The following is a 27,419-nucleotide window of genomic DNA, read 5'->3' on the forward strand; positions in this document are numbered from 1 at the left end:
GGGGGGGGGGGGGGGGGGGGGGGGGGGGGGGGGGGGAGTCTCTATTTTCAAGAGACATAGCATATACTTCAAGCAGGTTGAAGGTAAGCCCAAAGGCCGTTCACATCACCTCTATTCCATTCTCTCTCCTGAGCTCTTCGGCATTGAGGGCTGAGCAGTTGACGGTATGGAAAGCCAGTTCTGCGGCCGCAGGCAGCAGCGGTGATTCCTTAGAGAAGAGGAGGTCATCAGAGGTCTCCATGGTGATAGTTCTAATTAGCATGGGGTACCCCGCATATTTGTAAGGCTGTAAGTCTGAAATAAACAGAGGTTAATCTGGGGAAAACAAGAAGCATAACAAACTCATCATGCTTCGAAAAAAAACTCTTTTTCCCTTGTCAAAAAAAGAAATTTCAAGCATCTTCTGTAAAAATGATGCTAAACCTATGAGAGCATGCTACACAAACAGTAGCAGGGTAGAAATTAGCTAGAGGACAAATCAAAAATTTGCAAGACCAAAGATTTACCTTCTTTGTGACGATTGAAGAGGATGCTTTGAGTTTTCAGAATTAAAATGATATTCTCTGGATCTGGTCCATCCACTATTTTTGTTGATTTGGTACATAAAAATTCATATGCTTTATTCACTTTTTCAAACATATCCTGTATGTAACCAGAGACAATTAAGTTTTATTTTGTAACATCTGAAATGACAACTTGTTGAGACCTGGTTGGTTTATAATTTACCAGTAACTATTTAGCTATTACTTTATACTTTTTTTTGGGGGAGGGGGGGTCCGGTCGTGGGGCCTGAACTCAGGGCCTGGGCGCTGTCCCTCAGCTCTTCAGCTCAAGACTAGCACTCTATCACTTGAGCCACAACGCCATTTTCAGTTTGTTTTTTTTTTTTTGCTTATGTGGTGCTGAGAAATCGAACCCAGGGCCTCATGCATGCAAGGCAAGTGCTCTACCACTGAGCCACCTTCCCAGCCCCTACTTTATACTTTTGTTTCACGTTTTTCCCCACAAAATAACCAGTCAGGGATCTCGCGATACTGATTACTAAAAAAAAAAAAAATCCTTCAAATAAGATTTTTAAATATATGTTAAATTTATCATATTAAATTCATACACTAAAGAGAGTTTCTGAATCAACTGAGAAAAACTAAAGTTAGGAATAGCTACTGTTCATGGAACACTATATCAGGTACAGTGCTAAATGTCATTGTCTTCATTTTGTTCACAAGGACTCTGCAACTCAGGATACTAAGTAACTTACTCGGGAACAATATCAATCAGTAGCCAACATTAATACCTGTTAAATACGGGCTTTCAAGTTCTACACTAGCCGTATCATGGGCTTTCAACTTCTACACTAGCCGTATCATGTTCCATTGATCTACATGTTGATTCTTGTGTTAGTCTGACATAATTTAACTAACTGTAGTTTTACCACGTTTTAATATTTGGGAGGGTAAGTCTATCAATTTAATAACATTTCAAGCATTCTATCTTGTTACTTTTTTTCAATAAGATGAATACAAATTGCTACAAGGTTCTAAGCAACGGTCAGGCTCCATAGCTCCCACTCATAATCCTAACATCCTCAAGATTGTGAGGATAGAACTTATAGGCCAGCCAAAGGCAAAAATCTACAAAACCTCTTCTTAACTAATAAAACCAACAACAACAACAAAAACTGGGCAGGGTAGTATGTACCTATGATCCCAACTATACGGGAAGCACAAACAGGAGGATCAAAGTCCAGGCTGGCATGTGGAAAAACGTGAGAACCTATCTTCAAAACAACCAGAGGAAAAAGAGGTGGGGTGTGGTTTAAGTGATACAACACCTGCCGAGCAAGTACAAGGCCCCAAATACAAACTCCAGTCCTGACAGACAAAACAAAGCACTCAGGCTTTTGGTAAAACCACGCTACACATACGGCAGTGGCATGTTTTCCATGTCAACTCTTATTCAGGGTGCTATAATTCCTACAAAAACCACTAAAACTTGAAGTTAGTAGAAATTGTTCCATTTCTAGCAACAGATGGTTACTTTTAAATGATTCTTCTGTGACTTCATCTTTTAGGGATTCACACTGAAGAAGTCAGAATCAGGGGCTGACAGCTTATGATTTAAAATATGGACCGATGTTTCTGTTTCCCCAGTTAACATGATACAGATGATACTGATGTTGGGGAAACAATCTGCCAGTTCCTTCACGTCATCTGATGGCAGTGGCATCACCTCAGGTGAGTCACATCCACCCATAAGGACAACTCTCCGTTCTTCTTGTGATTGTCCACTGGAGTTAATTCTCAAGCAGACATGAGGAAGAGGAGAGACAGTGTCTGTCCTTGAGCGACAACTACCAGGACAAACTGAGGGAGGATGACTCACGGAGACAGCATGAGCGCGTGGCTAGAAGCGACCTGAACAGATGCTAAGGAGGAGATGTTGAGGCAGGTTGTGGCTCAGAAGGTGGCATCTTTTCTCCTGCTGTTAGAAGGGCAATAGAAGTCATCCCAGGGTCCCAATTCCAAGGGCGGTACCTACCCTCCCTTCTGGATTCTTATCGGGGTGGTACTTCTGTGCCAGTCGGAAGTAAGCTTTTCTAATCTTGCTCTCATCGTGCCTGTTAAGTAAGCAAGTTGTGTAAGAAAGCACACACGCAACCAGCTACAATGATTAAGGCTCCGAGAGCAGGAATGATAGGTGATCATACATATGACCAAATGCAGCATCAAATTCAACCTAGTAGGGAGTATTTTTTATGTGGTTGTTACAGTTAAAAGATATAAACTAAAAGTTCTCTGGAAAGGTTTGAAAATACAATTTTTTAAAAAAATACGCTTTTTTAAATTGTAAAAATAGTATACAGTTACATGAGTAAGATTATAAGTAGATTTCCTATCAAGCATTGTTACCCCCGTCCTTTTGTTTTTCCCCTACCAACCCACTATTTTTTTTTTTTTTTTGGGTCCAGTCGTGGGGCCTGAACTCTGGGCCTGGGTGCTGTCACTCAGCTCTTCAGCTCAAGGCTAGCACTCTACCACTTGAGCCACAGTGCCACTTTCGGCTTTTTCTTATGTGGTGCTGAGGAATTGAACCCAGGGCCTCGAGCATGCAAGGCAAGTGCTCTACCACTGAGCCACCTTCCCAGCCCCCCCCCACAATTTTTTTTTACATTGTCAAAACTGGGTCCAAAAAAAAGCCAACTCAAACCCTAAAATATGATATTATATATTAATGTTGCAAAACGAAAGAGCACAAAAATTTTTAGTCTATACTTCAAAACTTAAGCCTTTTAAGCCTTTTTTTAAACCATAGATAGGCTACTATAAAGTTTCACTGATGGATTACTAAAGTGAACCCACTTTCTTTCTTCTTGTCATTTAGTACTCTAGGCAACTGCTAGCTAGCAAGTCAATCTTTTCCTCATGTATAAACTAGGAGGAAGAGAATAGAAATGTGAGTGAGTTCCGTATGTCAGGCACTTTGTATACAGAACTTCATTAATACATGCCAATGATTTTATATATGTGTATATATATATATATATATATATATATATCAGAGAACAGAAGAGAGTAACTTGTAATAATAAAAGAGCAAGACATAAATAAATCTGTAAGACATAAATCATATGACTGTAATGGTGAATTTCCAATAATAATAAAGCTGTAGTACATGAATCACATGAAGAGAGTCCTATTGTTTTTTGTCCTCAATAGACATATGTATCAAAGAAAAGACCAAAAAAAAAAAAAAGAAAGAAAGAAAAAGAAAAAAGAGAGCTGGTGCTGGAATGGAATTCTCTCTGCTCACAGTGATTTAGGTAGCGTGGGGTATGCGCAATGGCAGTATGAGAACAACTGACTTACGGGCCCTGTCCCGGAGGTAGGTTCAGCACTTCATAGGCATCGTCTACTGACATGGTGGGTGGCTTCTTTTCTACTTCCTTCTTCCAGGCATCCAGGGTATCTTTTAGCAGTTTGACCTTAAGGACAGAGGGTTAAAGCTTAGAACTACTGAAGTTATTCAGAACATAATTTGTGAAATATTTGGCTGCCTTCATTCAAGTCAGCATTTCTAAGCTCACCAAGCCACAGCTTTCTGCAATACAATCAAAAACCACTTTAACAATGTTGGATAGTTATGCAGCACGATTATGTGTTATAAAGCTATTTCCTCTTATTTTTCTTTCCTTTTTTCTATTATTAGACATAGCAAGACCCAGTTAAAAATCAATCAACTAATTAGTAAGGAGCAATCAGTATGAATAAATCGTGTCAATTGTTCTTTTAGATAACAATGATAATATATAAGCTCTGTTACTGGCACGGGAAAAAAAATGTGGGGGGTGGAGGGTGGAGACAGGAGTAGCCAGGCCTATTTGCCTATTTCATTCTAGCTCCTCATAAAAACCCAAGGGCTAAGTTTACAAGGATCCCATGAAAAGATACAGCACACACACCCAGCTACACAAATGAGATTACATTGGATGTGTGCCCAGGAAACATACTGATGTGGATTCTCAATCTTTACCAGTACCGCTGGAGACAATGGCTGTGACTACTGCTACCACCATGTAGATGTGAGAACCGAGGCTTGGGGAAATCAGACACTGTACTGAGCATTAAATAGATCTAATGATCAAGTTGAAATTCTATCTCAGATTGACTAACTTCAACACCATGAGCTAGTCAATCAGCTATAAAGACAAGATGTCACCAAGCTACATAATTGTGTCTATAATTGTGCTATATGCAGGAATTTACCTTGTCTCCATCACAAAAGATCGAGACTATGATGTTTATAATGCTCCCTCAAAAAGTTATGTACGAGACTATGATGTTTATAATGCTCCCTCAAAAAGTTATGTATCATTTTGAGATTTACCCAACTAATTTAAAATTATAATGCTTAAAAATTATACAATGCTTAAAAAGGAAGGAAGAATTGACTTTTTTCTTTTGGAGAAGGGATGACAGTTTGTTGACCAGGCTGGCCTCAAACTCAGCCTTCAGGTAATCCTTCCATGTGCCAGAAGCCTCCCAGGTTGCTGGAACTGTAGACATGCACTACTGTAAAATTTGTTGAAGGGACATTTGTTGAAGGGATATTTAAGGAAGCTATTATCATTTTTAATGGTGAAAAGGGAAAAAATACCCAAAAGTGGCTAGAAAATGTTTTTGTGGTGTAAGAAGCTGCAAACTGAACCTTACCGGGTCTTTAATTGGCCAATCTGGAAACCGGATTGTATCACAGAGTTGCTTGAGGTAATAAATATTACAAAATAGTTCATTTTCTAGCTGCGGATAGTTGATAACTGGGATGGGACAATATTGATAGAGGGCTCTTGTGTTACTCTGAAGACGAGGTGTGAAGTCAGCAAGATGGGCAGCAATCTTCTCTATCATAAGGCGCCTACAAGTACAGAAACCTCCATTCAAGCATTCTGAATCTGAATCAGGCTGGTTTACTGCACTACCAGTTTACTTTCTCAATGAAACTTTACCCCTTCTATATTCTGAAGGTCTTATGTTACTTTAAAGAGAAGGGTAAGATAAGTAATCATGCAAGATTAATGACACAGATGATAGAATAACTCAATTATAGACTGAAAACAAGAGCTTAAAAGTTATGCATTCATTCCACTTTCAGGTCTAAAAAGAACCAGTGGAAACAAACATCTTTAATAATTTCTGTAGAGAAAATCTGAGAAAAAGGGGCCCATATTCTCCATTCTTCTATTAAAAAACAGCTGCTAAAAAGCTATCAGACGGCATCTGCATGCAGTAGGGTGCAACAAGGGAGCCCAGGCACCCTATTACTCTCCGAGGAAGCTCATTCCATGCTATTTACTTTGATTACTCTAGAACAACAGGTTCTAGCGTGTGCTACAGTGAGTAGAATTGGATTTAGTCAGACACAGAGAGACAGATACATCTTCTACAGGGATTCAGCCAACCTAAGAAAAAAAAGATTAGCACTTAAAAAACCATGCTAGGTTATTCACACTGCTATGTGTTCTTGAAAAATGACACCCTTCAACAAGTCTAACATCTTCATTCCAATTAGGCACTTTACATGCCCTTTATGGTTTTTTCTTTGCTTTTAGAGGAGGTGAATTTTCACAAAGGGAAACACTGGATCATACAATTTAAAACACAACAGATGGTAACATGGATTTGAGAGCAGTGGATCAAAGGAGCTGGGCAAGGCATGTCTGGGAATTTAAAATTGCTGTTTTTGAAATTTCTTTTGATTTTACTCATCTTTTTGACTACACTTAGTCAAAACTGTGCATCGTTAATCTAAATAAGGTGGATTTACTGCATTACCAGTGCACTATCAAAATAAAAGTTCACCTCTTCTCTAACCTGATTTTTTTTCCCCCCAGTTCTGGGCTTTGAACTCAGGGGCACTGTCTCTGAGCTCATTTTGCTCAAGTGCTCTACCACTTGAGCCACAGTGCCACTTCTGGCTTTTTCTGTGTATGTGGTACTGAGGAATGGAACCCAGGGCTTCGTGCATGCTAGGCAAGCACTCTACCTCTAACACCTTTCAGCTCTCTAACCTGATTCTTAAGAAGCACTAGTAGTACTAGGTCATGCTCTTATAACTCTAAAAGAGGGCTGACAGTGTATACATATAGCAGCAGCATCACTGTGTCTCACAAATATATACATAAAAACAAGAAAGTGTTGGGCTGGGAAGGTGGCTCAGTGGTAGAGCACTTGCCTTGCATGCTCGAGGCCCTGGGTTCAATTCCTCAGCACCACATAAGAAAAAAGCTGGAAGTGGCGCTGTGGCTCAAGTGGGAGAGCGCTAGCCTTGAGCTGAAGAGCTGAGGGACAGCACCCAGGCCCAGAGTTCAGGCCCCACGACCTGACCCAAAAAAAAAAAAAACTCTATAAAGAAACAATAACTGTCAAATCAGGTAGGAACAGATATAAGCTTAGGGGCCTTATGAAAACTCATCAACAACTCTTGTCACTTTAGATGATCAAACTGGTGAAAACATTTCTTTCATAGAAGTAGAAGCAGCGGTGAGCAACACAATCTATGAGCACAAAATAGAATTAACTGGCTACTTACCTCATTTCACTGCTCCAGATTGCTTCTGGAGTGTCAAATTCTCCTAGGAAAATCTCAGAAAACCTTTCAGGCTCATAGTTTTCTAAGTAACAAACCATTGCTTCAGGTAGAATGTGTCCAAGAATACTTCTCTGAAAAATATCTTGTCCTTTTGTCTTTAAGATAAAAAAAATTTATAGTTAGAAACATGAACAATTACCTTTAAAATACAAAAAGATTTTTTTTTTTTGGCCGGCTGTAGGGCTTGAACTCTGGGCCTGGGCACTGTCCCTCAGCTCTTAGCTCAAGGCTAATGCTTTACCAATTGAGCCACAGTGCTAATTCTGGTTTTCTGGTGGTTTATTGGAGTTAAGTCTCATGGCCTTTCCTGCCCGGGCTGGCTTTGAACCTCGATCCTCATATCTCACCCTCCTGAGTAGCTAGGATTATAGGTGTGAGCCACCGGTGCCCGGCTACAAAAAGATTTTTGGTATTTTGTGGCAGTACTAGGACTTGAACTCAGGGTCTCATGCTAGCTAGGCAGGCATTCTCTAACCACTTAAACCACTCTCCCAGTCTTTTCAGCTTGTGTTTTTGAAAAGCATCTTGAGTTTCACCTAAGCTAGCCTCTATTTTATTTACTGGTTGATAAAGATCAATGCACGCGCGCGTGTGTGTGTGCGCGTGTGTGTGTGTGAGTATACACACACTCTACACTATATACATATATTGGGGGGGGGTTAATATTGGTCTCGTGAACTTTTTTTGTTTTGGCCTGAGGTAGCCCTAAACTAGACTCTTTGGATTTTGGCCTCTTGAGTAGTTAGGATTACAAGTATAACGTATTACGCTAGGCTTCAACTCCTTGACAAAATGAGTTACAATTAAAAGGAGTACAACTAGAGCAAACTGCTTTCATTTGTTAGGAATAGTAAATAGAAAATGTCTGGTACAAACTGCTAGAGGAGTGCCCAGGCGGAACTGGCCGTCTCCAGCCTCACAAGGGTCTTCATCTCCTCAAGGGCTAGGTGCTCTCTCAGTGTTAATTTAGAGCAACCAGCCTTAGGCAATGTGTGATAGTTATGGCCAACCCAAGAAAGATTCCATTAAGATTTCATCAGCTATCTCCAATGACATCTTCAACTACAGTTCCTACCTATACCTGCTGTGCTCTCAAAAACAAGAGCATACAGAAGATCTTAAGGATTTCAAAAAGGCTGTCCTTATGAAATCTGAGTGGGATTTAGGCAGAGGCATTCTGTGAGGAGTTCATGTTCTCTGGCTGGCCAAATGGAGTTAAGATTAATGGTTGTCACAGTTACCTTACTAAAAGTTTAAACTCGTTCCTTTATCTGATGGAATCTTAGTGAATATAAAGGCCTTTCTGAGTTCTTAAATTTTTATTTTAGTGGTACTGGGGTTTGAACTCTGGGACTAATGCTTGCTAGTCAGGAATTTTCACTCTGAACATGCCTTCAACATTTTGTTTCTTTGTAGGCAAGTTTAACATGTTTTACTCTTACTTCTCTAAGACAGGTCAATGGGACAGGGGGAAAAAAAGCCCTCAAATAACATTTTCCAATTGGATATAAATTAGAATTGATGGCAGTTTTTAAACTTTTTGCTACTGAATATAACAAACTCACAATCTGTTCAACTTTTGGTGAAAATTGTTTTGTTCTGTTGTTTGGAATCCTATTGTTTGGTAACTACTTCATTCAAAATCCTGCCATAGTTTTGGTGTAACTATTCCAAAACACAAAATTTTGTTGTTGTTTTTGGGCCAGTCCTGGGGCTTGAACTCAGGGCCTGGGCACTGTCCCTGAGCTTTTTGCTTAAGGCTAGCCCTCTACCACTTGAGCCACAGCACCACTTCTGGCTTTTTCTGTATCTGTGGTACTGGGTAATTGAACCCAGGGCTTCATGCATGCTAGGCAAGCACTCTACCGCTTAGACACATTCCCAGCCCCCCAATACAAAATTTGTTTTCAAAAGATTGAATGTGTATTGCTGCATAGAAACAAAGGAAAAAAATGACCCCAAATACCTACTACTACATTAAAGATTATCATGAGATCATTTTCCCCCAATAGACTCATTTTTTATTTGTAAAAAGCTACAGAAATTATGTTGTCATGGACATCATTTTTATTATTATTAGGGAAGATGATTCTTTAGGGCTTCTATTACTATTCTTCCAAGTCTACATCTTGATCTACTATCTACTGGACAAGTATTCAGCCATCTTTGCTTAGTACTCTACACAGAGATTTCTACTGCTCTGGATAAAATGCAAAATGATAAATGATTCATGAAAAGCTTAACACATTTTGAAGCATCTTCAGTTATGTTTTGACAATAATTGTTTTTTTTTACAAAACAGGAAATACAGTTTCAGGTTAAGCTTCCTGGGTAAGGTAGGTGTGGGTGTGTGTGTATGTGTGTGTGTGCGCGCTTCCTGGGTAAGGTAGGTGTAGGTGTGTGTGTGTGTGTGTGTGTGTGTGTGCGTGCTTCCTGGGTAAGGTAGGTGTGTGTGTGTGTGTGCTTCCTGGGTAAGGTGTGTGTGTGTGTGTCTGTGTGTGTGTGCTTCCTGGGTAAGGTGTGTGTTTGTGCACACTTCCTGGGTAAGGTGTGTGTGTATGTGTGTGTGCTTCCTGGGTAAGGTGTGTGTGTGTTTCTTAGTAAAATGTTACAAACACGAGAACAAGTGAAAAATGAAGCAGCTTCAACACAGAAACCTAGCTCTTCTGTCTTGAGATCTGAACACAAAGAAGGCCCAAGTCTTATAAGTCTCAGTTGACTAGATGAGGTTGAGCTTTACAATAAAAGATTTAACAAAACAAAGACAAAAACCAACCCCACAATCTAAATGTTACTCAAAGAGAATAACTGACATTCACAGAGCTATCAATAACTAATGACTGAAATCTCAAAGTAAGTCTAATGGGCAATACTTATTTTCATTAAATAAATTTGTGTAGACCTTCTATGTGCAATGTAAAACAAAGAATGTAAAAACTGAATAAAGCAATATTTGTCCCCAAGTACCTTATAACCTTGGAAACATGCATAGCTGAAAAAGATTTAAAGTGCTACTGATATGGCAGAATACTAATTCAAAACATTCGGAAGATTAATCTGGCTTACCTCCTCTGATTTGAAAGCCTGTTTGGTATGTGTATATTTCAAAAACCTAGAAAGAGAAATAAAATACTTGTTAGAAACAGGAGTTGATATGGTTGTAGCCATCCTGAGTTTCTAAGGACTACATAGTCTTTTGTGGATTGAAAACAAAGTCAGAAAAACAACTTATAAATCCACATTCCACATCATTGTACAGCAAGAATTTAATGTGATTGGATGATTTTAAAGTATGGACATATTAAGGCTATGTAACAATTTTTTAAAGTAAAACTGCATGTACAATAAAAACACAGTAATAGTATGTATTAAAATACTAAATGATGAAATTCAAACATTAGATGTGGTAAAGCAGTATGATTCCAACTTTTCAGACATGGAGTCAGGTTAACTTTTGTAATAAAAAAATTAGGCCTGTAATCTTAGCCACTCAGGAGGCCAAGATCTGGAGGGATCCAAGTTTGAGGCCAGGCTGGATATAAAAGACAAGTCCCATGTGACTTCCTCTAACATAACCAGCAAAAAGCTAGGTTGTAGGCTCTTGCGGCAGAGCACCGGCTGAAGCAAGCAAGCTCAATTAGCACAATGCCCTTCACCCAAACTTTAGTACGGCCAAATGAGTGAATGAAGAAACAAAAATCACAAAAATCCCATACAAATATATTCCAGATAAATACGCCCACTTATCACTCACGTCATCATTTTACACAGATCCTCCTTGAATTCTTACCGAGCAACGGGAAGCACATTGGAACCGGTGTACATCATGATGAAGAAGAACACTCCACTCAGGTACAGGCGAGGCAACTGTGGGTTATCTTGCATGATGTGGTATAACAGGATGGCAACCTTCTCAACAAGGATGGGGTCAAAGGTCAGCAGCAGCTGAGAAAGTGAATAAAACATTTTGCTTCATGAGTTACTCCAAGGCTGCAAATTCTTACGTTAGCAAGCTGGCCTTCCAGACTAACAGATTTTTTATCTTTTTTTTTTTTTTTTTGGTCGGCCGTGGGGCTTGAACTCTGGGCCTAGGCGCTGTCCCTCAGCTCTTCAGCTCAAGGAGAGTGCTCTACCACTTGAGCTACAGCACCAGTTCCGGTTTTCTGGTGGTTTATTGGAGATAGGAGTCTCACGGTCTCTCCTGCCCGGGCTGGCTTTGAACCGTGAACCTCAGATCTCAGCCTCCTGAGTAGCTAGGATTACAGGCATGAGCCACCCGCGCCCAGCCAGATTTTTTTTTTAAAGATTCATTCTATAATATTTAATACAGAAAGTAATCTATCAACCGGAATTGATCAGAGCATGTTCAGCATTATAGCTCAAATATGCCTGAAGCTGGTTCTATCACAATGTTACGGGTAGAACTGCTTCTTCTCTGAAGATCTTCCTCAGTGGACTTTTCTGTTAATGGAAAAAGAAACAAAAAGACTAGTTCTACGCTGAACAAGTGGAATTCTGCTCAGGCAACATGAATAGTCTCCTGAGGACTCCAGGATGGAACAGAAAAATCAAAGAGATCAAGCAGATTAGAAGGGGTACTTCACAGACCTTAAGGTTAAGTTTTTTGGTTTGGCGTTTTTTTTTTTTGGTGCCAGTCCTGAGGCTTGAACTCAACTCTGGGCCTTGCTGCAGTTCCTGAGCTTTTGTGTTCAAGGCTAGTGCTCTACCACTTAAGCCAGAGCCCCACTCCTGGCTTTTATTTTTGGTGCTTAGTTGGAGACGAGGGTCTCACAGACTCTCCTGCCCAGGCTGGTTTTGAATGATAACCCTCAGATCTCAGCCTCATGAATAGCTAGGATTACAGATGAGAGCCACTGGTGGCTTGGCTTTAAGGTAAAGTTTTGTACAGTTAATGTTAAGAAGATATAGTTGACGAATGAATGATTGATAGACAGGAGGTTAATGTATCTCTGAAATTTCTGGGATCTCACTTATTTGTGTTTGATGCTAATCTGAGTTTCAGGTAAATCCCCTCAGCATGACATAATGCAGAACAAAGAATGAAAAAGGAACGCTGCTCTACTACAGTATACCATTCCAACTCAGCGCTTTGCTTTAGCTGCTGTCCTTGAATTCTGAGACCGGTCACAATCTGAGGCCTAGGCTGTTCAGACTGCAGGACCTCCTTGCAGTTAAGATAGAATCCACGATGTCTGAGAGCTTGGCTGGCTAGTGTGTTGGACTCAGCAGCCTGCATAGCCCTCTATAGTCAACACTTCCCAGAGAGTACAGCAGTGCGATTTAAGAACGCCCTTAAGAGTACCCTGGAATCTGTGCATCCAGGAACCTAAACATGGGAAGTCTCCAATCCTTCCACATTGGATGCCGATTACAAACTTAATTAAGAGTCAATCATGTAAATGCAATTCAGGGACTTATAAATATGGAACAGAATAAAGATAAGATCTCGTGGCTGGGCACTGGTGGCTCATGCCTGTCATCCTAGCTACTGAGGAGGGTGAGAACTGAGGATCTTGGTTCAAAGCCAGACCAGGCAGGAAAGTCTGTGAGACTCTTATCTCCAATAAACCACTAGAAAACCAGAAATGGGGGGCTGGGAAGGTGGCTCAGTGGTAGAGCGCTTGCCTTGCACACATGAGGCCCTGGGTTCGATTCCTCAGCACCACATAAGCAAAAAGGAAAAAAAGCCAGAAGTGGCGCTGTGGCTCAAGTGGTAGAGCGCTAGCCTTGAGCTGAAGAGCTGAGGGACAGTGCCCAGGCCCAGAGTTCAGGTCCCATGACTGAATCCAAAAAAAAAAACAAAAACAAAAACAAAAAAAACAGAAATGGCACTGTGGCTCAAGCGGTAGAGTGCTCACCTTGAGCTGAAGAACACAGGGACAGCACCCAAACCCAGAGTTCAAGGCCCACGACCAACAAAAATAAAATAAAGATCTCATTATCCCCATTACGGAAGAGATGATACTTCTCAAATACTGTCCCTAGCCTGCTGTCACTGAAGGAACCCACCTGAATAATATGGGGAAGGCAAGTGCTGTCTGACAGCAGTCTTTTCACTCTGGGTAAAGGCCGAATGATGGCGTTATCTTGATCCCTAGAAAACATTTTCTGAGGTCAGCATTCAAGGTATTTACTAAAATCTGTATCTTCATCGCATATGACAAGACATTCTACTAGGCATGAAGTGGGTTACCTTACTTTTTTTTGTTAATGAAGACTAAGCTCTCATACAGCTGGGAACATGATTAGGAATTTCTGGCTTAAATCTACTTGGCTGCTTAAATTGACTTCATTTCCTTCCAAAAGATTTCCTTCAAAAACAGTGCCCTAGAAGAGCCAGAGACTCTTATTTATTATTTAATTGGTGAAACCTTGTGTTGTCCAACACACTGCCAGTGGGAAAGTCCCCCCAAAGGGCGTATCATAAATTTAACCCTTAACTGAACTGTGCTCAGCACCTTCCAAATATAGCCTTCAATCTAATGCTACACTATTCATTCCTAAATGCTAACTGTACCATTCTGAGTCTAAGCAGATTTTTTTTTAACACGACTGGAAACACAAACACCTCAAGTATGTGTGATTTTAACTGTGTATGTGTGTGTCATTTCCTCAGCAATGTATATCACGAGGTATTTTCGATATGGGCTAGAACAAAATATTTTGTAAAGATGAAACAGTTCTAGGCATAGGGTATAAATTATAGCTATTGTAGCCCTCATCCTTTATTATTCAGGTGACCGAGATATGAGCCTAGAATCGCCCTCTACTCCAGATCTACACCAGATTGGGAGTTGGCACTTACCAGTAACAAGACTAGAGCTGTCTATTTCCAAACACACTCACATGTAACTCACAGAAATATTACTGTCAACCGTAAAAAAAACGTGTCAACCGTAAAAACATCCACCACACATTACCTGCTTGGAAAATATCCACACATTGTGATCAACATGTTCAATATAAGGGTCGCGAGGTCGGTCTCGTTCAGCACGGCCTGTCCGCTGGCTAACAGACACCACTTGAGCTGGGGTATTGCCTGAAGCGGTCTCCATCCGTCCATGCCTTGAGCCCAGCATCGAGTTTTTGCATTTAACATTCCTTTGGTCCATAATTCTTGCATCTTAATTGATGGAAGGCATTGTTATTGTTGACAATATACACATGGAAAAGTCTGCCCAAGTTTTCTACATCACAGTAAATAACATGTGAAAACGGGAATGTACTATCCTAGTGAGATACTGGGAAATAAAGATGCAAATTCATTGACAAGAAACCAAGTCTCTGTCGACGGGCTTTTAGAAACTTAAATATGGATCATAGTTCAAGAAAAAGAACCACTTATTTGGTCAGGTGCATGATATGACAAATGTTAAGTATAAAAACTGTAGACAGAGTAGAACAGGAAAAACATTGTTAAGCAGGAGCTGGTCTTCTGTAAAACAATTTTTTGCTAACTCCCAACAGCTGAAGAGACGGGAAGATAGAGGATAGGCTCAAATGCTTTGCAAATGATAACTTGCGTAAGCTCTAAAACTTCAAAGGCACAACTCAACATACTTTATGGGATATTAGAACTTACTTGTTTATATCGAATAGAAAAAAAAAACATTAGTTCAACAGTAAGGCATCAATAGCTATTACACAAAAAGTCACTGAGACCTTGATTGTTACCTCAATAACGGCTTATAAATAAGGCTTGAAGCCTGATCTTTTATATATATATATAGTTCTCTGGGAGCACAAACCATGTAATTCTTTAGGTAGGGATGGAACTGGAGGGGCTTTGGAGTTGTTAAAAGCATTTGAATCATTTTTTAAGAGTATACATCTCTGTGAGTGCTAGGAAGGAGGGCATAAGAAATTTGGAGGCCTGTCTGACGTGTGTATACACCTGTTACCAAGGAGGCTGGGCAGGAAAGTTCAAAACCAGTCTACCCAGCGAGACTGTGTCAGAAACCAAACAAACAAGAACAATCATAGAGGGAGAGATAGAGAGTTTCTCCAAGCCAACGGCGTACCTCATGGAAGCCATACGGACCACTCCTTTCTTTGTCTGCATTGCCAAAATACCATTCCTTCTCACTTTCTCTTTTCATATCTGGAGCAGCTTCAATTACATTGCTCTGAGTTAAACAATAACAGCAACAACAAATGAGTTATTTTTCGAGGCAGAGATCAAAGGGGGTAAGTATCATAAAACAAGCTACACAGTACAAATTTGGGGGCTTATGACCCTTTAGGAATTCATCCAAAATTTTAAGTGAGCTACAGAAGTATCGCCAAGTGAGGAAAGGCAGAGACTTCTGGGCTCTAACCCAGCCCCACCGCTTCTGCGTGATCTCTGGCAGTGTACCTAGCAGCTCTGCTCCACAGCTTCTCACTGTAACACGGGGAAATGATGGTTATCACCTCATTGGGAAGTGTATGTGTGGTGTGCATAGCAGACAATATCTGGCACACTGTGATGGTATTTAACAAGCATTAGGAGTCCTGTTAGTCCTAAGAACAGAAAAATTCTGATGTTATGCTTTCATATAGCATTCAAATGCTATTAAGTGCAACACATAACTAAAGAACAACAAACTAAGTAGAAACCCCTTTTATAAGTTGGCAGTAGAAAAGGCCTTCGAGTAACACTGGAGGCTCTGTCCTCTTGTCTCAGAAGGCCTCCAGATCCTTTAGGGGCAAACTGCTTGTCAATAGCAAAGCTCTAGTTATCTGACTGAGCAATTCAGTTTAAATCCTAAAGATCACACTCCATCAAGAGAGACCACATTAGAGATGCAGACTAAAGAGAGTGGAATAGTAAAACTGGATCGTTACTGTCCATTCTGGACCCTTCACCTTTTTGGCACTAGTGCTGTACTTTACTGAGAACACACTAAAACGATCTGCAAGGGCTCTACAATTGTGTGGGAAGCATGTTTTGCCAGCAGGCTCAGCAGGCACACATACTTGCAGTGGAACCGTAGCTCGGCTCACGTGGAGATGGGCGAGGGTGAGCAGGTCCACGAGGATCCTGATCCCATTTGAATCCATGAGATCTTTTACATTTTTCTGGAAGAATGAGAAAAACATTTTTAACATCGTCTAAAGGTTGTTATCATCAACAGGTACTACTACCTAAAAGATACATTCTCAGAGGAAGGCCATTGTAAGTTCTTTGGAAATGATTAGCACACAACTGGTAATATCAGTGCTTTCTGGATTTTGTTCCCAAGAAACATGAATTTGGGTTAAAAAGGGTTAAACTATTTATGAAGCCATCACAGTAAGAATTTCTATTTAAGTATGTTGAGAAAAAAAATATCCCCACAAAAATAAACAAATTAAAGACTGACATGATACAGTGTGGTTATACAATTATCTTGCCAAGGTGTTTTTTATTAATAGAGGTTATTATGTGATAAAAAATAAAATTTGTTACATTAGAATTTTTTTTTTGGTCGGTCATGGGGCTTGAACTCTGGGCCTGGGCGCTGTCCCTCAGCTCTTCAGCTCAAGGCTAGTTCTCTTTTAATAATCCAGTTTATGTAATCTAAAGTAAAAGCTATAATTGCTTAGAATTTAGGTAGAAATAATAACTTAAAATTTCTGAAATGGGCACTGGTGGCTCACACCTGTAATCCTAGCTACTCAAGAGGCTGAGAATCACAGTTCCAAAGCCAACCCAGGCAGGAAAGGCAGTGAAATTCTTTTTTTTTTTTTTCTTGGTTCCAGTCGTGGGGCCTGAACTCTGGGCCTGAGCACTGTCCCTCAGCTCTTCAGCTCAAGGCTAGCACTCTACCACTTGAGTCACAGCACTACTTCCGGCTTTTTTCTTTTTGCTTATGTGGTGCTGAGGAATCGAACCCAGGGCCTCAGGCATGCAAGGCAAGCGCTCTACACTGAGCCAACTTCCCAGCCCGGCAGTGAAATTCTTATCTCCAATTAACCACCAGAAAACTGGAAGTAGAGCTGTAGCTCAAAGTAATAGAGAGCTAGTAATGAACAAAAGAGCTGAAGGACAGCGCCCAGGCCCTGAGTTCAAGCTCCATGACTTAAAAAAGCATTAGAAGAAAAATCTGGCCAGGCACCAGTGTCTCACACCTGTACTTCTAGCTAGTTAGGATACTGAGATCTCAGGAACATGGTTCAAAGCCAGCTCAGGCAGGATCCTTAAGCCCGTGAAACTCTGATCTCCAACAAACTACTCAGAAAAAGCTGAAAGTAGCACTATGGCTCAGGTGAGGTAGAGCACTATCCTTGAGCACAGAGCCCTGGGACAGAGTCCAGGCCCTGAGTTCAGGCCCCAGGATCAGCAAAACAAAAGAAAAATCTACTCAAGTGTTTATCAAAACTACAAGGAATAAACATCTGCTTCAACTGAAATTTCAACATCACGTAATCGTAAATTAAAACTATGTATCATAGAGTTCTTATTGAAAACCAGAATGAACCTAGTGAACTATCTGCAAAAAGAAAACAAGAATAAAGTGATTCTTCATTTTATATCTTCAAATTATTATTTTATTTATATTTTGGTCAGTCATGGGGCTTGAAGTCAGGGCCTGGACACTGTCCCTGAACTCTTTTGCTCAAGTCTAGCACTCTACCACTTTTGAGTCACAGCTCCGCTTCCAGTTTTTAAGTGGTTAATTGGAGATAAGAGTCTCACAGGGACTTTTCTGCCCAGGCTGGCTTTGAATGTTGATCCTCAGATGTGAGCCACTGATGCCTGGCCACATTATTTTTTTTAATCTTCAAATTGTATACTGATTTTAGGGGCAGTGGTACATGCCAATAATCCTAGAATTCGGGAGGTTGAAGCAGGATGATCACAAGTTTTAGGCCAGCCTAAGCTACACAATGTACACAATGTGACCTTGTCTGTCTGTCTTGTCTTTCTCTTTCTCTTCCCCTTGTACCTAACCTCTACCCACAAAAAATACACTGAAAAGTATAAGGCTTTCTATTTTTATGTCAGGTAAGTACTTATTTTACTTATTTTTATCCCTGTGTAAATGTTTGCACTGTATGTGTTCTAAATGTCCTCTCTTAAAGAAAAATCAGCTAGTGATACATTACTCGTTACTCTCCATTCAGAAGTTTGTTATCACTAGCTCATTTGACACTTGTCATAGGAAGGCAGAATACTCCAGGAACGCCACTGGCAAGACTCACAGCTTTCTTATCGAAAAAGGTCAAAGAATTGGCTCTAGATAATTAACTCAAACGGGAAGTTAATTCTTGGAAATGATAGCGTAGTTTTGCAAAAATACCGTACCTTATTAAGGATCAACTTGTTTAGAAAGAGGATCAATCTGTCTCGTTCAAGTTTATCTGTGCACTATTGAAATAAAGGAACATATGAGTCTGAGTGACATAAATGTTATAGACCACAATAGACAATTTGCCCCATGAAAGTTAGAATGTGTTTGTGACTTTAACTAAGCATCACTATCCCACAATACTGTGAAATTTGGGAAATTATGTAATCAATCACATTAAGAATTTGAAAATAAATAAAACTTGTGCTCTAACAACAAAAAAGTCCGAGTGAATAGACACATTAATGAAAAACATTACTATCATTTCACAAAATAGACTGACAAGATAACAGTACCTTTAAACACTAAGAAGAAAAATGACAGATACCTATGAATGGCTGCAATTCCTCAATGTCTTACATTCCCTGTAATTTTACACAACTGATCCAATTTTCGAAAAACTTTTAGTCATTTAATAGATTAAAAGACAGCTTTAAGGAGATACATAAAACCGGAAATAGACAATACTCTTGAATTGGTAACATTTTCACAGAATTGGAAAGTGAGGTATCATCATTAACATAAATAAGAAGAAAAAATTTATCTGCTTAAAAGGCAATTGGTATGCTACCAGTCTTCCAGCTAACTGGACTAAGAGTGAGGTAGAATTGGGTGTGGTGTGCATGCCTATCATCTCAGCTCTGAGGAGACTGATGCAGGAGGATTACAGCAGCCTGGGCTACATCGTAATACCTTGTCTCAAAAGAAAAAATTCATTAGCACAATGAATTATACTATTATAGCAATTACTGCAATTTTGTTTTAACAAACACTAAGGATTTCAGCCCTATAAAGTTACTCTTTGGGCATGTTTGTGCATGTATTCAGAAGCATCAATGCATCACTCAGTTTTGCAAGTGTGATTATAAATGGCTGTTTGGTAACTTCGAAGTATTGCTCTGTATAGCAGTTAACCTGTCGAATGTAAAATACTAACACAAATGGAAGAAAAATGCAAGGTCTCTACCACAGCTAACACCCAGTGTGCTACACAATGAAGATTTGTCCCCTATCACACTCAACTGCAATGGGACGAACTGCACAAAATTTTTTAAATGTGCTAAGTTCCCTGCTTGTTTTTTGTTGGTCGTGAGTCTTGAACTCTGGAGCTGAGCACTGCCCCTCAGTTCTTCAGATCAAGGTGAGCACTCCACCACTTGAACCACAGCACCACTTAAGAGTCTCACCGATGTTCCTGCGGGGACTGGCTTTGAATTGCAATTCTCAGGTCTCAGCCTCCTGATTAGCTTAAGATTACAGACATGCTACCAGAGTCTGGCCAGTTCCTGATTCCACTGTAGTCCTCAAATTTTTTTTTACTATTTTCACACTTTCCAATTTAGTATGCTAATTTTATTTCATTTGCAAGTTTGTTTTTTTTTTTCCCCAGATGGAAAACCAAAGGTGCACACCATTTTAAAAGTCACTGTTTCCTGTACATGTCATCTGTCAGCTCATTGGTCACACTTCAAAAAGACTGGCAAATAGGTCAGTAAAGTTGTTAAAAAGCAAAAACTGAAAGCATAACAATAAACTAGCCTGGACAAATATTAGTCCATTAATCACTTTTAATCTAACTTAAAAGATTTGGGTAAATATAACAAAAAAATATATAAAAAGTACTCAGAAAGCTCACAAGAACATGGTCAAGTAAAAATTAATCTGAAAGCTTAGTACGAACTCCCCTGACACTACGGAGGAGCCCTGTGCTTACCCGCTCCAGCATTCCAATGATGTATCTGGTATCAGTAAAGGGTCCTATTTCTTCATGACACCGGCCGTAAACAATAGCAAGAGCTTGTAAACACAAACACTTCATGTTTACTTTGGGAGTGAGCAGAAAGCGATGATAGAGCTCATTGAAAAATTCATACCTAGATTTAAAAAGAAGTCTCAATACAAAAACCCATAAAACAAAGAGTGAGAACCAATGGGAAGGGAAGAAAAGGCAGCTCACGATCTCTTAATCGATCCACTCTCTTCATTCTCATCTTCCTCTAACAGTAATCTCAGATAATAGTCTCCTATTTTGATTTCCTCTGCCAGGCACTCGTATTTAACCTTTAGAAACAAATAAAAGACAACATTTTAGTTTATAACAGACTTTTTTTTTTAACATTTTCTGCCAGATTATTTCTTGTAATTCTCTTTGTTCAGAGCTTGTGGTTTCTTACGATACCTGGTGATTCAGTATGATGAGTCTAACTAGCTCAGTCATGACTAAGCTGAAAACTATTCACAGCAGTTTCATGACTGCATGGTTTGCTGCTAAAAGGTGCTGCAGCACTGCCCGGCATCACCAGGATCTGCTTCTTCAGCTTCTGGCTTGCTAGAAACAGGTCAGGAGTAGATGGTCCACGGCAGTATTGCCAGGCACACACAGGCCATTTTGAGACCACCCTCAAACCCCAGAGCTCTCCCTTGCTGATATCCCAAGACTTACAACCAATGCATGGACCACAGTTTATAGTTGTATGCAGGGCCTTTTCTGTGTGTTACACTACCCAAGCAACTACACAGAGGCAATGGGGAGAAACCCGAGCACTCAGGCTGTTTATCTCAAGCAAAGATGACAGAAAACCCTCAGAACCCCAGAAATGACATGCTCTATGTATTTACAGTTTTACAAGTCTGTTCTCTTAGGCATAAAGTCTCCATTCCGCTTTCCTCTTCTAAATTCAGAGCACTCCACTCACTTAACTTCTACTCACTAAGCATTTATACCACCATGCACTGGAGATTTAGCAGAGGGAGAGCAAGCATAAGAATGTCTGGAAAAGCCGGGCGCTGGTGGCTCACGCCTGTAATCCTAGCTACTCAGGAGGCTGAGATCTGAGGATCGCGGTTCAAAGCCAACCCGGGCGGGAGAGACCGTGAGACTCCTATCTCCAATAAATCACCAGAAAACCGGAAGTGGCGCTGTAGCTCAAGTGGTAGAGCGCTCGCCTTGAGCTGAAGAGCTGAGGGACAGCGCCCAGGCCCAGAGTTCAAGCCCCACGACCAACAAAAAAAAAAAAAAACAAGAAGAATGTCTGGAAAAGTAGGATGATAGAAGTGTCACAGAGTGAAATACAGCAGGGAAACTGAGGGGTAGAGAGAAGAAGTGCAGTCCCACACATGTATACGTATGAAGGGGCTGTGTTTCCACGGGGCTGTTGGGAAAACCCAGAAATGACATCCAGGAAAAGATCTGAAGGAGATGAGAAAGCAAGTTAGGAGGCTGTCGGAGGAAAAGTTCCTTCTACACAGAGGCTGACACCAATCAGGACATCCCTGAGGCAAGAACATGTGTTGTAGCTGGGCGCTGGTGGCTCACACCTGTCATCCTAGCTACTCAGGAGGCTGAGATCTGAGGATCGCAGTTCAAAGCCAGCCCGGGCAGGAAAGACTGTGAGACTCTTATCTCCAATAAAATACCAGAAAACCGAAAGTGGCACTGTAGCTCAAGTGGTAGAGCGCTAGCCTTGAGCTGAAGAGCTGAGGGACAGCACCCAGGCCCAGAGTTCAAGCCCCACAACTGACCAAAAAAAAAACATGTGTTGTTCCAGGGACCCCATGTGGTTGCAGCAACATCAGAGGGAGAGTAGTGTGAGATAAAGCCACAAATGTCTGTGGCCTGGGGGGACGCATACCCTGCCTGTGTGCCATTTCAGGAACCCTGATTTTTACTGAGTGACAAGAAAAGGTTCTGTGGAAAGAAACAGAATGAGCTGCTTGTGTTTTGATAGGACCATCCTTGCCAGGTGCCAGTGACCAACACCCATTAATGCTAGCTACTCACGAGGCTGCGATGTGAGGACCACAGTTTGAAGCCAGCCTGGGCAGGACAGTCCACGAGACTCTTTTATCTCCAATAAACTACTCAGAAAAAAAGCCAGAAGTGGCACTGTGGCTCAAGTGGAAAAGCGCTAGCCTTGAGCAGAAGAAACTCAGGGACAGAGCACAGGCCTACAGTTCATGCCCCAGAAGAGGCAAATAAATAAATAAATAAACAAAATAGGTCCACCCTGCTGCGAGGTTGACAACAGACCACAGGGAGGCCAAGGTGAGGCGGATATACAGATAAATCCAACAGTGAGAAGAGAGGGCTGAGTTCTGCGTAAAGTCTAAAGGTTGACTCAACAGGGTTTGCTGACAAACTGGATGTGGAGTATAAAGGGAAGGACTGCATTGAGGCTTTGCAGTAAAACATAAGGAGCATACATTATGGAAGATCTGAAAGATGGCAAGACAAGCAGTCTTTACAAGGGATCACAATCAGGAGCGAAGCTCCAGATGATTCCTCTACGTGCAATTATGGGATAAAAGGATGTAGTCATAAACCTAAGCAGGAGACAGAAATGGAGAAGCCATCAGCACAAAAAGCATTTTAAGTCGTGAGACTTGATGAGACATTAAGGCAAGGAATACAAATGAAAAGAGGTCTGAAAACTGACTGAGGTCAGAAAATAATGAGTGGCTACGGAGATAAAGGAAAATAGAGACCGAGAAGTAGACAACATCCAAATTATTATATGCTTTAGAAATGTAGCTGGATGAAAGATCTCTGCAAGTGCAAACTTATTATCTGTTGTAACTCTCAATTACACAGTCACCTAATGATGGGGAGACTTTCTAAGTTGTTGGGTGATTTCGATCTTGTGCAAACATTACGGAGCATGCTTAACTCCAAGTGAGACAGGTAGTTAACAATGTTACTAGGTGCTACTAGACCAAAACATCATTATGCAGCATATGACTGTATGTATTATAATATAGTCAAGATAGATAGACACTTAAAACTATACACACATAAAATTATACACCATGAACAGTTCTTGTTCTTGCTTTCCATGGTCCTCACATGAATATTGTGATAGCAAAATGCAGTCCCATTCAGAATCCAATTACCACAAAAAATTATCCAAGTAAGCTATAGAAGAACCTGGCATACAGTCTATATTCCTATAAGGAAAGAATTTAAAAGCCCCCCCAAATGGAAAAAAAAATGCAAAGAACAAATTTGGAATGCATAGGTCATTAAACCTCCTACTCGATTCTTGGGTATAAAGCAGATATTTAACAAAATTAATTTTTATTTCTGTTTCACTCAAAGATGAAAATGTTCCAATCATTTCCTCCATAATATTACAGAGGAATGATAAGGACATAAGCTATGTAATTAGCAAGCATTTTTTTAATCACTCCAAAAATAGTAAATACTTGATACTAAGATTAATACACTGCAAAATGAAACTATACCTCGAATTCATGGTGGTTCCAGGAAATAACATTAGTGCTGCCAAGCTCTCTATCAATATTAAATGTTCTCATTTCAGATTCAAGAGTATCTTTCAGCTCTTCTCGTGTTTTGAAATTCCAAATAAGGTTTGATCTGGCATGGTCTTGACTAAACCTAGAATCAGAATTATAGTCAGAATAAAATGATCAGAATTATGAGAATAAAATCAGAATTACTAAACTTTGTCAAGAAAAAAATCCAGGGCTGGGAAGGTGGCGTAGTGGTAGAATGCTTGCCTAACATGCATGAAGCCCATACACAGAAAAAGCTGGAAGTGGCACTGTGGCTCAGGTGATAGAGTGCTAGCCTTAAGCAAAAACAGCTCAGGGACAGTGCCCAGGCCCTGAGTTCAAGCCCCAGGACTGGCAAAAAGAAAAAAGAAAATACAATGTGTTAATGGTAGAATCTTATTAATACCTATGTATTCACCATACAATTCTTCCACTATTTGTGTTTAAAAGCGTTCATAATAAAATGTTGAGAACAAAAAATGAACCTTGGGCTGGGAAGGTAGTTCAGTGGTAGCGCTTGCCTTGCATGCATGAGGCCCTGGGTTCGATTCCTCAGCACCCCATAAGCAGAAAAGGCCAGAAGTGGCACTGTGGCTCCAAGTGGTAAAGCGCTAGTCTTGGGCCGAAAAGCTGAGGGACAGCACCTAGGCCCAGAGTTCAGGCCCCACAACTGGCAAAAAAAAAAAAAAAAAAAAAAACCTAAACTGCAAAACACATCTGTAGAATTTGAAAAACTAAAATGACATTTTCATTTGTGCTGCTACTCTAAATTCGAGTAAGAAAACAATTGTATTGTCAGATAGTAAGTTTCAGATTGGGGACAGGACTTTTGGACTTTAGGAATTTGAACCTTACAGACAAAACACAATACTGTCAAACTATAGCAGGCTATGATACAGCATTTTCAAACTGTCTTTCTTACACTTGTAGAATAACTATTCCAATAAAGCTGGGGATGCACGGGCTGGCTCCAGCCAGGAATCCTCCTACAAAGTCTCATTTCAGTTTCACGGAGGTTCTACAGGCCAACACTCCTAAGAATTTCTGAGGGAAGAAACCTCAAGGGGACACTTAAGGAAATGCTGGCTACACGGTACTTATGCTAAAAAGCAGCGCAGAAAATCTGCAAAACTAAGTATTTCCCTTTACCAACCGAGGCACAATCAGCCTGTGGCACAATCAGCCTCAGTCAACTTCGAGACTGGGAAGCTTGAAGTTAGTGCGTCCATCGGGGGACGATAAGGAGAACGAGGGCTGGGAAGGTATCTGAGGTGAACTAGCCTTATATTTGCATCCTTCTCCTCTTTTTAGACTCAGTGTCCATTAAGTTGTTAGTATGTAATTCTTTGTAAGCCACAACGAACTGTCTTTGGATACTATCTCTATGCCTTAATAAAATCCTTAGTTTTACTAAACTCATCAACATATAAAAAAGCCTTCATTTTATAGAAGCATCTCTACTAAGCAAACCAATCTGAACTTTTATACACACTGAACTTGACAGTATAAAAATACCATAAAGTATTGTTTCCAGAGAAAGAAAATCTGCTGCTCCTCCTATAATGACAGAATCACGTTTAAATTATGTTGTTAAAACATTACCTATAATAGAAGAGATCCCAATTTGACTCTATTTTTATTCTTTGTCGTCTCTTCCGAAGAACTACTGGCTTCTGACTGATATTCTGAAAAAGGAAATTAAAAAAAAGAAGAAACATTACTTTCATCAAAATTTGACAGAAACAAAAAACAACTGAAGTGTTGACTATAGGGGAAAAAAATGACTACACTGGATTTTACCGGAGAGAGTAATTTGCCAGCACACATTTTTCTAGAGTTATAGAATTTTTTTTTGGGGGGGGGGAGAGGCTGTGGGGTCTGAACTCTAGGCCTAGGCGCTGTCCCTCAGCTCTTCAGCTCAAGGCTAGTGAGCCAAAGTGCCACTTCCAGCTTTTTCTGCTTATGTGGTGCTGAGGAATTGAATCCAGGGCCTCATGCATGCAAGACAATCACTCTACCACTGAGCCACCTTTCCAGCCCTATTCTCTAAGTCTTTTTTTTTTTGTTTTTTGGGGGGTTTTTTTTTGGACGGTCATGGGGCTTGAACTCTGGGCCTCGGCACTGTCCCTCAGCTGTTCAGCTCAAGGCAAGCGCTCTACCACTTGAGCTACAGCACCACTTCCTATAGAATATTTTTAATATAGCCCAGAACTCCTGTAAACAAACATTGAATCTTGTAAGGTTAGTGATCGCTAGTACAATTTGTAAGTCCACACCAGTGACTCGTTTCAAACGTTTGCATGCAGGCAGCTAAGACAGTCATAAAAAGATATCAAATGCAAAATATCACTATTTATTCAACTCCTACAAAACACCAAAAAGAGAAAGTACAGATGAAATAACTAACTCCCTACTGTCCAAGACAAAAGACTGGCTGTCATCTAATGTTGAGAAAACAAAAATGCCATAGAGAAAAAGAATAACCCAACACCCCTCCGCATCAACTGTACACACTGAAGAAGAGGGCAAGAGTCATAACTGGCTAAACATTCCCAAAGTGAAACACATAGGAAATAACACCCATTTTACACAGTAGCCAATGATGATCATCCCTGATCCGACAGAGAGCTGCAGATATAAAGGAAAGACTTAAATTAATGTGCAGATTATGTAAGAAATGCATCAGACTGCAAAAACAAGCCAGCTGGTCTTGACCACAGTTGTCAGATTAAAGCACAAGATCCTTCTGTACTTGGATGGCAGTATTGCTAGGAACAAAACAGACACAAAGACAATCCACTGCACCCTAAAGAAATTAGGGTTAAAAACAGAAACCAGGCCCAAATAAAAATCATCACAAAGATCTTCCTAGGCGGCATGTTTGGCATCAACATTGGCTCACAATGTGAGATATGTATGTACTTGTGTACATAGAGGTATGTAACAGAAATATCTGTAATATGTTACATTACAACATGATCAGGGGCTTCAAGTATTCCCTGAGAAATCTGTGAAGAGCAACAAGTAGTCAGACACATGACATGCGGAAATGGCTGAAGGCAGGAAGCAGACACTCTTTTTTACCTCTTTCTGAGCAATGCCCATCCTATCTCTCCAGTGCATCAACACGAGATCCACTTTTTCTTTGGCAAATTTTTCAACTTCTTTAGCAGCTTTTCCAGCTAGTCTTTGCCACTCTGGTACTTTATTAAACTTTCCATACTGATCCTATAAAAGAATGTTGAAAGCCATTACATATCTAGCTGTGAAATTAGGTGCTCTATATTTGGCCCAGGATAGTATTTCAAATGACATTTGGTGAATAAACGATGAGAGAGCTTCTACATAAATTATACTTTCTGCCCAAGAGATGCTAACTTTTTTTACCGTGTGTTCACAGCAACTCCTTTTTGGAAGTGAGGCAAGGGGCAAGTGGGTGATGGGTATGGACCAAGGGCTGAGGACAGGACAAGAACTATCCTAAGAGCAGGGCTGGGAAGGTGGCTCAGTGGTAGAGCACTTGCCTTGCATGCCTGAGGCCCTGGATTCGATTCCTCAGCATCACATAAGCAAACAGAAAAAAGCTGAAAGTGGTGCTGTGGCTCAAGTGGTAGAGCGCTAGCCTTGAGCTGAAGAGCTGAGGGACAG

General features: G+C 40.5%; 1 protein-coding gene across 1 annotated transcript in view; it reads right to left on the reverse strand.

Moving 5' to 3' along the window:
• The window catches only part of Dnajc13 (DnaJ (Hsp40) homolog, subfamily C, member 13), a 90,436-nt gene that overhangs the window by 23,704 nt on the left and 39,313 nt on the right, over positions 1-27,419 (reverse strand). The window contains exons 17-34 of the mRNA XM_013028037.1: positions 26,856-26,999; positions 25,374-25,456; positions 23,721-23,874; positions 20,437-20,540; positions 20,194-20,353; positions 18,437-18,499; positions 16,126-16,227; positions 15,189-15,293; positions 14,088-14,290; positions 13,177-13,261; positions 10,937-11,091; positions 10,213-10,258; positions 7,087-7,241; positions 5,211-5,412; positions 3,867-3,982; positions 2,539-2,617; positions 507-642; positions 110-294 (exon numbers count right to left, since the gene is read on the reverse strand). Coding sequence (XP_012883491.1) covers positions 110-294; positions 507-642; positions 2,539-2,617; positions 3,867-3,982; positions 5,211-5,412; positions 7,087-7,241; positions 10,213-10,258; positions 10,937-11,091; positions 13,177-13,261; positions 14,088-14,290; positions 15,189-15,293; positions 16,126-16,227; positions 18,437-18,499; positions 20,194-20,353; positions 20,437-20,540; positions 23,721-23,874; positions 25,374-25,456; positions 26,856-26,999 — 2,277 coding nt within the window. The remainder of the gene's footprint in view (positions 1-109; positions 295-506; positions 643-2,538; positions 2,618-3,866; positions 3,983-5,210; positions 5,413-7,086; positions 7,242-10,212; positions 10,259-10,936; positions 11,092-13,176; positions 13,262-14,087; positions 14,291-15,188; positions 15,294-16,125; positions 16,228-18,436; positions 18,500-20,193; positions 20,354-20,436; positions 20,541-23,720; positions 23,875-25,373; positions 25,457-26,855; positions 27,000-27,419) is intronic.

The sequence above is a fragment of the Dipodomys ordii genome, unplaced genomic scaffold, assembly GCF_000151885.1.
Source record: "Dipodomys ordii isolate 6190 unplaced genomic scaffold, Dord_2.0 Scaffold107, whole genome shotgun sequence".
NCBI lineage: Eukaryota > Metazoa > Chordata > Mammalia > Rodentia > Heteromyidae > Dipodomys > Dipodomys ordii.